Source organism: Hyposmocoma kahamanoa, unplaced genomic scaffold, assembly GCF_003589595.1.
Source record: "Hyposmocoma kahamanoa isolate Upper Pololo Valley unplaced genomic scaffold, ASM358959v1 83, whole genome shotgun sequence".
Lineage (NCBI taxonomy): Eukaryota > Metazoa > Arthropoda > Insecta > Lepidoptera > Cosmopterigidae > Hyposmocoma > Hyposmocoma kahamanoa.
In genome coordinates, this window is record NW_020654175.1 from 1,092,951 (window position 1) to 1,104,369 (window position 11,419).

Below are 11,419 nucleotides of genomic sequence, written 5' to 3' on the forward strand. Positions count from 1 at the left end.
AGGGACATTTGGTTTTAACAAGATAGACATCCCACACAACTGGTATTTCCTTGACGAAATTGATGCGAATTTTACCTGCTCGTCTCGTCTCTCTGAGAGAAGACGTGGGTGAACTTCGCGCTCGCTAGATTGAAGCCCCTGCGATGTGAGTCCTCCGCGCCTATGGCGTCAGAAATTTATATTAATATCTCTGTCCAGCATAAAGCTAAGCTGCCTAACCTTTTCGGATAAAACTGTGTACTTAGTTTTTTAATCTATTAGTTATCTTCTTTATTTGTTTTTTTGACAGATCTTGTGTTAGTTGTTATGTTGTAATATTATTTGTTAATAATCGAATAAATGTTTCTTTCTTTTCTTTCTATCTTGAACCACAGAAATAAAACACAAATTCAATCAAATTTTTATATTATCACAAAAAATTATGATTACAAATCTGAAGTATTACATGTTAAGGAAAAAAATACAGGAGATGTTTTATAAAAGCGAGCCATTCACTTTACAGTGTTGGCTCAATTGCGTGTTATCGTCGGCCAACATGTACGATAGTCAATGGTTGTTCAATAGCAACCTTATTTTCCCTTATACCTATTCTTGTTGTTAATTATGAGTTGCAACCGAAGTTGCAAATGTAAGAATTAACGAAATACCGGAACATCGGGAACCCTCTATAGAGGAAGGCCTCCCTTTCGAAGATATTGAGGAGTGTAAGATCTGTGGAGAGGAAGTTGGCGGTTGGCGTATCTGAAAACAAAACAAAAACGATACAAATCCATCCCGTATTCAGGATATTGCATGTTTGTTTGGGGGTCATCAAACTTGGTACGGTAAGAACGATGCCATACGAGCGCTGCCGGTGCGTTGCGTGCGTCGTCGCAATTTATTTCAACGCACCGAGTGCCACACGAGCCACGCGCTGTGTCAACGGACAATGTAGCATAATATATTTCTAATTAGAGATGCGCCGAGTACAAGTTTTACCGAGTAACCGAGTACTGAATATTATTCGGTTTAACATTTGCCGAGCCGAATACTCGGCTGAGTTACTCGATTATTACAACCGGAACGCGATGATCCTAATCCCATTGCTCTAGTCTAGAATTAGACCAATATGTCAATGAAATCAATCTATATGTCAATAGTCAATAGTTTATAATGTATATATGTCAATATGTCAATAGTTTATTGTCGCGAGAGCAGAGTCCTTCCCAATGGTGGGCAGGGCATAAAACAAGATATCCAAAACTGGCACAATTGGCACGAGTGGTTTTATATGCACCTGCAAGCACTGTGTATAGCGAGCGGTTATTTTCCGAAGTGGGTAATGTGTATGAAGAAAAAAGGAACAGACCATTACCTGAACGCGCAGAAAGCATTGTATTTCTACATCATAACTTGCCTTTGTTAAATTTTAAATATAAATAATTGAAAACTTTCTTTTTAAATTACTAAATTGTTACAATTGTCTAGAATTTGTAATAATAAATCTCTTTTGATTATTTTAAATATATTGTTGGTTTTAGTTTATTATGTCTATAGCAGTAATGCTTCATTTTAACCGAGTACTCTTCTCATGAACCGAGTTATTCGGCCGAGTACGAGTAGTAAAAAAAAGGCCGAGTACAACGAGTACCGAATAGCAAACGAGTACTCGGCGCATCTCTAGTTCTAATTTATATGTAATACAACGCAGCGTATTACATATAAAACGCCGTGTGGTGCCGGCCTAGAATAGTACCACCCTATGGGTGTCGTAAAAGGCGACTAAAGGAAAATTGCCAGAAGAAGACAAGTCAGCAGCGTCTTCTACCCATCTTGGCCAGAACTGCGATCGCCAACCCGCCTGCCAAGCGTGGCGATTATGGCAACTCGAACTTCAAAACCGCTTCGAAGCCCTCGAAAACAGCGTAGATGTGGACGATCTAAACAACATGGTGATGGATACTGTCCGTACTTTTGGGTCGAAGTTTTTCAAAACCCACCGTACCGGAATGAAGAAATTCTCCGACAAAATACTCCAAGTCATGGAACAGAGACATGAAATGAGGCTACAGAACTCAGAGGATGCAAGCATGAATGGATGAGCCTAAATAGGCAGATATTAAAGTTTTTGACTAGCGACATACGTCAATTTTTTATACAGAGCGTATTAAAGAGGCCATTGAGCGGAACAAAGGCTCCAAAGTGTTCGCGAGAGATCTGTCTATTGGGCAAAACCAATTGACGAAGCTGAAAGCTGATGACGGTAGCATCATTTCATCTGAGCTTGAAATCCTGAGAAATATAAAGAGTTTCTATCGACAGCTATACTCCACGAAAGCACCTGTTGAAAGCGAGGCTAAAGACCATAGAGCCAAGCTTACCTGACATTATACCGAAGATATCCCGGACGTCAGCCTGTATGAGATTAGTGTGGCTCTCAAACAACTCAAGAACAATAAAGCGGCGGGCGATGATGGAATCACTACAGAACTTCTGAGAGCGGGCGGCAAGCCGATACTTAATGTCCTCCAAAAGCTTTTCAAATCTGTTATCGTCGAAGGTCAAACGCTGAAGGCATGGGGCTGAAGCGAGGTCGTCCTGTTCTTCGAAAAGGGTTACGGGTTACAAAATACTCTTGAAGAACTATCGGTCAATCTCGCTTCTGAACCATATCTTTAAATTGTTTTCGAGAGTTATCACGAATCGTCTCGCTCGTAGATTTGACGACTTCCAACCTCCCGAACAAGCCGGTTTCCGAAAGGATTTTAGTACCATAGACCACATCCATATACTGCGGCAGGTTATATAGAAGACCGAGCAGCATAACCGGCCACGTTGCTTAGCGTTTGTGGACTATGAGAAGGCCTTTGATTCGATCGAGATCTGGGTGGTGCTACAGTCTCTCCAAAGGTGCCAAGTAGACTACAGGTATATCGAGGTGTTAAGGTACTTATACAAAAACGCCACTATGTCACTCCGGTTATAGGATCACAGCTCTGATCCTATCCAACTGCAACGAGGCGTGAGACAGGGAGATGTGATATCAACAGGACTTAGCATCAACATCAACGGCGAGTATAATTTTACGACACAACTAGGCATTTGTTTTTCGAAATTGGAAATTTCAAAAATTTAAATTAAATACGATCGTCACTTATAGGATCGCTGTCCAGCACAACTTTTACCTCCGGCAAACTCGTGTCAAAGCTCAATGCAAAACAAAGCAGTTTCGAATTGACACTACACGATGTGACTCGCATTTGATTATAATTTTTTCGATAATAAATGAATGAAACGAGATTTGACCTCACTATTGTAATCTGTCAAAACGACCATCATAGCATGCCGAAGTAGATAAAATACAGAGTGAAAGGATTGTTAAAACCTAAGTGCATTATCGACCCAAAATAACGAACTGTGTTTTTTTTGGGTCACTTCCATTCTAAAGACGGTTTCCCACGGCCCGTGGACCGTTACGCGGCCCGCGCCCGAGCGTGCCTATGGCAGCCTGTTCGGATCCGCTCTCTATACCAATCTGAATACGCGCCGCCACACGCGTCGTCGGCCCGAGGTCGCTAGGACTCGCCCGTTTAGCGAGCTATCCCATATAAATCGGCGCGTATAGTTGCTATTTGCTCTTTAATAACAACATTCACATCTAGGGGTAACTAACTTTGACACCCCGTTCCATAAATCGAAAAAAAATATTACACATTACAAGAAATTTCTTCTTGTGATCTGGCCATAGTACCAAGTTTGATTACAAAAACCATGGACCCAATAAACTCAAGACGTCTGCTAATCGCTAACAAGAAAGCGTAGTCGGGTATTTAGTACTTATAGGTCCACATGTCGTGATGAGTACCAAATAGCTATTTTTGTAACTAATTTGTTTTACATTAAAGAGCGTGTAATTTATCAAAGCTCCTGTAATTCCTAGTGATAACAAACATAACAACTAGATGGCGCTTGTTCCACAGATTTTTGTTATAGTGCCGACTATTCTTTTATTTCGTTAGGAATTAACGCCATCTACCCATATTACGAAGCGTTAATTTATAATTAGTTTTTAACACACAACGCCATCTATCGATACGCATACTTCAGAAAAAACTGACTACTTGTATTTCATATTTAAGATGAATTAATTGATATCCGCGGGCAATTAACGTAATATAAACTACTTCCAGGCTACCGATCAGCGCCATCTACATATAAGACGGGATTTTGACCTTTTCCAGAATTACGATCTGTGGTATGATCTTGTAAAACCACTAATGTCGAAATTGACCAGTACTCTTTTGTATATCTTACCTAGTGGGGCCACGTCGATGATGGGCAACGTGGCCACATCAGTGAAAACGAATGCTGAGCAGATGTCGAGTTTGTCAGCGTGTTTCAGGTTCGCAGTCAGACGAATTAGAGCTGGAAGAGAACACAAAATTTATTCCACAAAATGTTTAAAAATTGTATTTTATGCAATAGTTACATAACGAGTGTTCTTAAAATCGAAAAGTAATAGGTGCGTGGTTAGTTTTTAAGACCTAATTATTATAATGATTTCATCCTTACTAGTATATTACAGTATATACTAGTGTATTCGAGTTGGAATCTACAGATCTTTCAAGTATTTCCTATCAGGATATGCTGTCACATCCTACTATGTGTGCCCCTGCGTGCAGTTTCTGTTCTTGGGGGTGAGATACAGCATAAAGCATCATGGTAGCATTCATTGTAGTGTATGTATATGGGAATACATGGTAACGCTGTGAACGAGTGATTGATGTAAACGAGCGGGTAGAACGACTGGAAGATATTTTGAGGAGTGAATGGTTGGAGTGTACGACGTTAAAGCTGTAAGTTTTGTTTTTCTTAATTCATTGAAATAAAGTATTTAAACCTGTAATTATAGTAGTTTATATGACTGTTACATAATGAAAGGCATAACAATACGAATGTGGATGACAAGAAACATATTATAAGCTCTCTGTGATATGTTCAGGAACCGCATGTGACGGCTGGCGAAATGGCGGCAAATAAAAAATTTTCTCACGCATTTTATTTAAGATGCTGCCATCTTGCGGCCAGTAGCTGGACTACGACGAAAGATTAACATCTGCGTAAGTAATCAGAAAAATTTTAAATTTCTCAAAATTGAGACTATATATTTTTGGTGCAGCTGTCATTTTTGCACTCCAATAAGGCATTTTTCTGCGATTTTAGAGTATTTGCGCGAAGGAATGACACAACTATACCATACAAAGCGAAAATGGAGGACTGAACTCAAATGTCTTTCGAGATCTATAGTTGGTACGTGTCAGACGCTAACTAACCACTTCTACTGTATTTATTGTTTACTGTAGCGGCCTGTGGGCTACGTATACCCAAAAGATCTTCATCGAGCTACGCGTCCTTTATAACGACATGTTTAGGATGGTGTTGGGGTTGCCTAGGTACTGCAGTGCATCTGGTATGTCTGCGGATGCTCACACTGACTGTTTTATGCAGTAATGCGCAAAAAAATTGATTCAATGAGACACAAAATGCTGGAGAGCCCCAAAAGCATACTTAGGATATTAGCCGATAGACCGGACAGTGCCTTACAGAGACATTGGATGTCGGCTGTTATAAACCCTAAACTTGTGTATTTTAGTAATTAATTTTGATTGTATTATTATTATTATGTAAAATTATTACTAACATATTTGTAGGGTTTTCTGGTAATGTACTAACACCATGCGCCTATGTAGTCTTTAATAAACAATTTTGAATTTGAATTTGAATTTGAATTGTTCTGTGGCAGTAATTCCTTGAACGAACTCTTTTACAAGGATCTCAACGGCTATTAAAATGAACTGAACTAAAATTTAAATAGTGTTTGTAATCGTATAATACGCGAGTTCTACTTTTGACGGGTGTTCAATAACTGTCAATAACTTACGGTAAGTTGCTTTGTTGTAGAATCTGTAGGTTTGGTCTTCCATTAGCGAATTATGCCGGATAACAGTGGAGTTAGTCTCGATGACGAAGTAAGGGCAGTCCACGGAGAGAACCATGGTGTCCGCTTTCTGATTAACGCTGCAATTAAGCACATAAAATCTTTGTATTAATTATTATAACAAACTAGTGGAGTAATTTCACATAAAAAAATTTAAAATACAATGATTAACGATAGCTGTAAACGTATCTAACTGGGTGACGAGATATCATCGATTTCTCATAGATGGCGCTACGACTAGAAAGTCATTGAAATACCAAATACAAAGATAAGACGATAATTCGTGAGGTCCGCTGGTTCGTTCCGTGGCTTAGTTGGTATAGCGTCTGGCACGGTTTTTTCTGATTGTTCGATCTAACAAACTAGTGGAGAAATTACACATAAAAACCAATTGAATGTCAATTCAATAAAAAATTATATAACAAAACAGTTTTAATAAGCAAAATTAGTAATCGTTATCAATTTAATATCAACAATAATAAGAATAAAATGTATCAACGGATGTATATTACACAAATAATACGACAAATCGCATAGTTAAAGGTATCATTATGTTTTTTTTTACATCGTAAGAAAAATCTTGGTGCACCACAGTAAGTTCGAATTTCAAAAACCTTTTCCACTCTAGCGCTTTTGCGAGCAGATTTTTAAGAAAGCCCTTCCGAGCTAGTGAGGTGAAATAATAATTAATATAATAGCAATGCTGTTTTATTGTTATTAATACAAGAAAAGAAAGAGATTAAAAAAATACTGACAAGAACTCGGAAACGTAGCACAAGTTATGATTCTTCACAACGACTGTGTCTTCGACGTAGCTGCTATTGAAATACGGTGCCTCGAAACGGAAGTCCCTTAGTACGTATCTCGATTGAATCGAACCCGCAACCTGCAATCACCACAAGAGGAAAGAAAGACAAATTATTGGATTCGGCTTTATTAAAGACCCAACTCTACCCTATATTAAGCCGAACAATCGTCGTTTTGGTAACCTATCACAAAGTCGAAAATGTTTTTGTCCGAAATAAAGAGATAAGATAAAGATAAAGATAAATTTATTTCTGTATAAAATATTAACCTAAATACATACATAAATCTTATTAAATAACCTATTGTTTACATATATGCGCCAAATTGTCGCAAAAATTGAAATTATTTTATGTTTACATTACTTTAATTAATAATAACGCTCACAATAACGCTCACAATCAACATAGCCCCGCACTAGGGAAACCCTGTGTCGCGGGTGCCATGGACACACACATAGACAACCACAAATTACACCCAAACTCACGAGAGAAATAAATGTAGGCCATACAAGTATTTCTCCCGGCCCGGGAATCGAACCTGGGACCTCTGCGTGGCAGTCCGGCATGGTAACCGTTCGGCCACGGAGGCAGTTTTAAGGTTAGTAGTGCAAATTAATCTAGTTGATACCTAAACTAAGTAAAATTGTTTACTTGTGTCTTAGGTATCTAAATTGGTGATTATAGCATAACGGTTAGTCAACATATTTTGTTCAATAACAATAAATTACAATAATACATAAATCTTAATTATAATAACGTTTGTTCGAATTTTCATTACACCGAAAACGGAATTATAACGAAACATTTGTTCTTTCAGGATATATTGAATGTTTATCGCAAAGCCACGATTAGATTCGGTTAGGTTTAAAAGAAAAAACATTTTCCTTTCAAAATTACTTTCGAGGTTTCGAGGGAGGAAAATGTCATTTCGCGCTACTGATAGGTAACCTCGTCGTTATATAACGACCTCCTGAAGACTATCATGTTAAGAAGTGAGTGCCCCATAAATCGGCATTTAAGGCCGGAAGACGTCCACTGCTGAACATAGGTCTCCCCCAAAGATTGTCAGACTAGCCGCTCGGACGCGACGTGCAACCATCGGTTACCCGCCGCCCTTACCAGGTCATCCGTGCACCTGGTAGGGGGCCGTCCCACTGAACGCCTTCCGGTTCGTGGTCTCCATTTGAGAACCTTTCTCTTGAGCGCATCTCTAGACCCTCAGCCACCCGCCATCACTATGGCAACTATTAATAAGTATTTCAATATACACAGATTATAACGATTTCCAATCTCAATGTTTTCTAATTCGTGTTTCAACCTAAAATAATCTTAACACTTTCTGCACCAACTCGGGACCTCGGAAGCAATTGAGGGGAATTGATGCAGTCCACGGGGTGCTATCTATCGCATTTGGAAAAAAAACTCGACTATCTATACATATAAACTACAGTACATATACTTCTAAAATTATTTTTTCTTTTTATTTTTTCTGTTAATATAGAAAGTACGTGTTTTCATTTTTTTTGTAGTGGTAGACGTTACAATTTTTTTAACTTGCCTAAGTGGGTGGTGGGACAGAGTTTGGGAACCTGTGTGCTAAACTGTTTTATTTTCTTTATAATGCCACGTGACGGGACGACCAAGTCGTGCGCCTGGTGGTAAGCGACACGCATGTCCATGTTGTAGTGCCACCTAAGATCTGAGGTACACTGCCACTGCCCCAGTCACCTTGAGACCTAAGTTGACAAGTCCCATGTGCCTGTAATTTCACCTTCAAAACCGGAACACAGTAATGCTGCCATTACTGCTTGGCAGCAGAAATAGGTAACGTGCAGCACTATCCTGGATGGACTCTTTCACATAGAGCTCTACTGCTACTAAAAATTAGTTATAGGAAAGGACGACATAATTACTTATGTAAAATTATTTACTTAGTTTCGGTATGAATGAATATGAAAAAATGAAATTAAATTTCCATGTAAAATATCTTTTTTAGACGAAAAACGGCATGGAAAGCAATACCTACCTTGCAATCCTGTGAATTCTCACTACAAAAGGATGCACATTACGATACGAGTCTTTATGAAAATCAATTCAAATGCATACGATCTAATCATTTTTTGTATTTATTTCTCAAATTTCAAATGTTTAAATGAAAATAGTTTTTGGGGTTTTAAATATTTTAACCCGACGTTAGGCGCTTCACCCACCTTTGTGCCTATCTGACACAAATCAGTTATAAATTACGTTTGTTATATAATAATTAATAAACTTAGTAAATAATCAAAATTACCTTTTTGTAGCATTTGGAATTGGCCGCGAGGTTGTCACCTATGCACCGGTAATCATTAAGACGGCAGGGGCGAATAAGTGCACTTTTTGCTGGCGCTAGAAAAAATATAGACAAAAACATTTACAAAAACCATGTATATGTTCCAAACAAAATACTATTACTTACCAGGGACCTATAACTCAAGAGGTGGCACACCAGATGTCGCAAAGAGCACTAATTAGCTATTTTTATAACTAATTTGTTTTGACGAGCTACAATTTATCAAAGCTACTCTAATTTTGATTGATAACAAACAAGTCAACTAGATGGCGCTTATTGCACAGATTTTCATGGATAGTGCCGGCTATTCTTTTGTATTAGCAAGCGTTACTTTATAAATTAGTTTGTAATGCCATCTATTGGCGCGCATATTTGTCAAAGTTCAGAAAATAATTATAGCTCATGATCTATATTTCATATTAAAGAGAAATTAATTGATATCCATAGCCATATAAACTACTTCCAGGTTATTAATAAGCGCCATCTAGACTCAAGACGAAATTTTGACTTTTCTCAGAGTTACGATGTATTTATTACGAGTATGGAGATTAACAGTCCTTTGAGTTATTGGTCGATGCTGTAACTATTAGAATTTTGTCAAATAATATCACTGACCGCGGAAAGACGCGACAGTTCATACCTGTTAGAAATGACCTGGGCAGGCAGATATAATGAGTGTTTACCGGTGACATTTATCTTAGTTAAGGAATTAAGAAAACGCCCTAGGCCAAGTCGCTATTAGTTGCACATTGCACAACACATTTCATTTGTTTTGGCTTAGGGAGCTTCCGCTCGTTCCCATACTACGCTAGCATAAATAGGTCTATGTTTTTTTTTATTTAATAGGCGTTGCGCACCTGTGGTAAGTGTAAATTTGTTTACATAAAGCTCCTGCGTTTTGCATCGAACTGGTACTTCGCTAGTACTTTATTTTGTTACCCCATAGAGATGTCTCCGTTTAAAGCGATCTATTTAAATATTTCTATTTTTGTACTAAAGTACAATCTGATGATTTGTCAAAAGACATAGAACAGAACTTGTTATTTACGATATTAGTTTTTATTTAATAGTAAGGTAGGTTACCATTATGTCGAGCCGTTTAAAGTGTCGTAGTTATGGTTAATATATTATTTTTTTTTAAATAACCGCACCAGTAGATACCGATCTAGCTGGGACAAAGGGACTGGAGAAAGAAGTGTCCTGGAAACCAGTGGCGGATTTGCCCTAAGGCCCAGTAGGGCGATGATAATAGAAATAATTCAATATACCTAAATATTCTAAAGGCTCACGCACATTATGGCGGGCCGCACTGCACCGCATCGTGTAACAATCTTCCTAAATCAGTTTCGTACATTTTATGTATAAAATATAGATATGTTACATATGTATAATGTAATGTATAATCTACATCACTACATATTATCACTACCGCGACTGTTTGCCTGTCGGATCGCGATAAACTCAAAAACTACTGAACAGATTTTTCATGCGGTTTCCACCAATAGACAGAGTGATTCATGGGGAAGGTTTAAGTGTATAATTTATTTAGGTTCTGTGTAATTTGGTTGAAAAATGACGATAAATGTTGAAGATGTCGGAAAAAATCATGCCATAATGCATGCAAAATCAAAAATTTCTGAATAGATTTCGATAAAAGTTGGTAATAAAGAAAATTCATTATGTAGTCTGCCAATATATGATGAGTGCCACTGCTGGAGACATGATCTTTAATGTTATTAAGTATCTACAAAATACAATTTACTGTATGGTTTACTTTAGTAGAATCTGATTAACCACATCTTAATTTAAATTTGTTGAAAGAAAGGTTTTTTGTGAATTGATTGTTTACACTGTTCTTACCACTTGGGCTCGAAGTTGCGGCAGCTGCTAAGGCCGAAAATATTATCAATTTTAACAGCATTTTTGACAGTATTGTTTTCTTTACTTCCTTCGTCTGCGAGTCTTATAACACAACTGTAATTTTAATACGAACTTGCAAACAATATATAAACAAAACAGAATAATTAATTAGTTCTAGAAACCAATAAAATTTTTGTTCAAACAAACTTAACCGTTTTATTTGAACAACTGTTCAAATGTTAATTGACGCCGTTAATTTTTGCAAGGTTATGTTATGCTTTTCTATAATAACAAATGAGGTACCTATTTACTTAAATATAAGCGGAAAGGTTAAAAAAAGAAGACTTCTTGAGACCCGAAGTTCTTTTCTGTCTCCCGCTGGACAGTTTGTGATGGCTGCCGCATAACAAAACCCAGCAAGTGCTTAGACAAAATTTTACAGGC

The 11,419-nt window shown here is 37.7% G+C and overlaps 1 protein-coding gene across 1 annotated transcript; it reads right to left on the bottom strand.

Moving 5' to 3' along the window:
- Nucleotides 1–426: 426 nt before the first annotated feature.
- LOC113234315 (fibrohexamerin-like) lies at nt 427–11,051 on the bottom strand. Its single transcript, XM_026469617.1, has 6 exons — nt 10,976–11,051; nt 9,077–9,171; nt 6,733–6,863; nt 5,921–6,057; nt 4,294–4,404; nt 427–741 (listed from the first exon to the last, which is right to left on the bottom strand). The coding sequence occupies exons 1-6, from the start codon at nt 11,034–11,036 to the stop codon at nt 602–604; spliced, it is 675 nt and encodes a 224-aa protein (XP_026325402.1). The 5' UTR covers nt 11,037–11,051; the 3' UTR covers nt 427–601.
- Nucleotides 11,052–11,419: the final 368 nt, after the last annotated feature.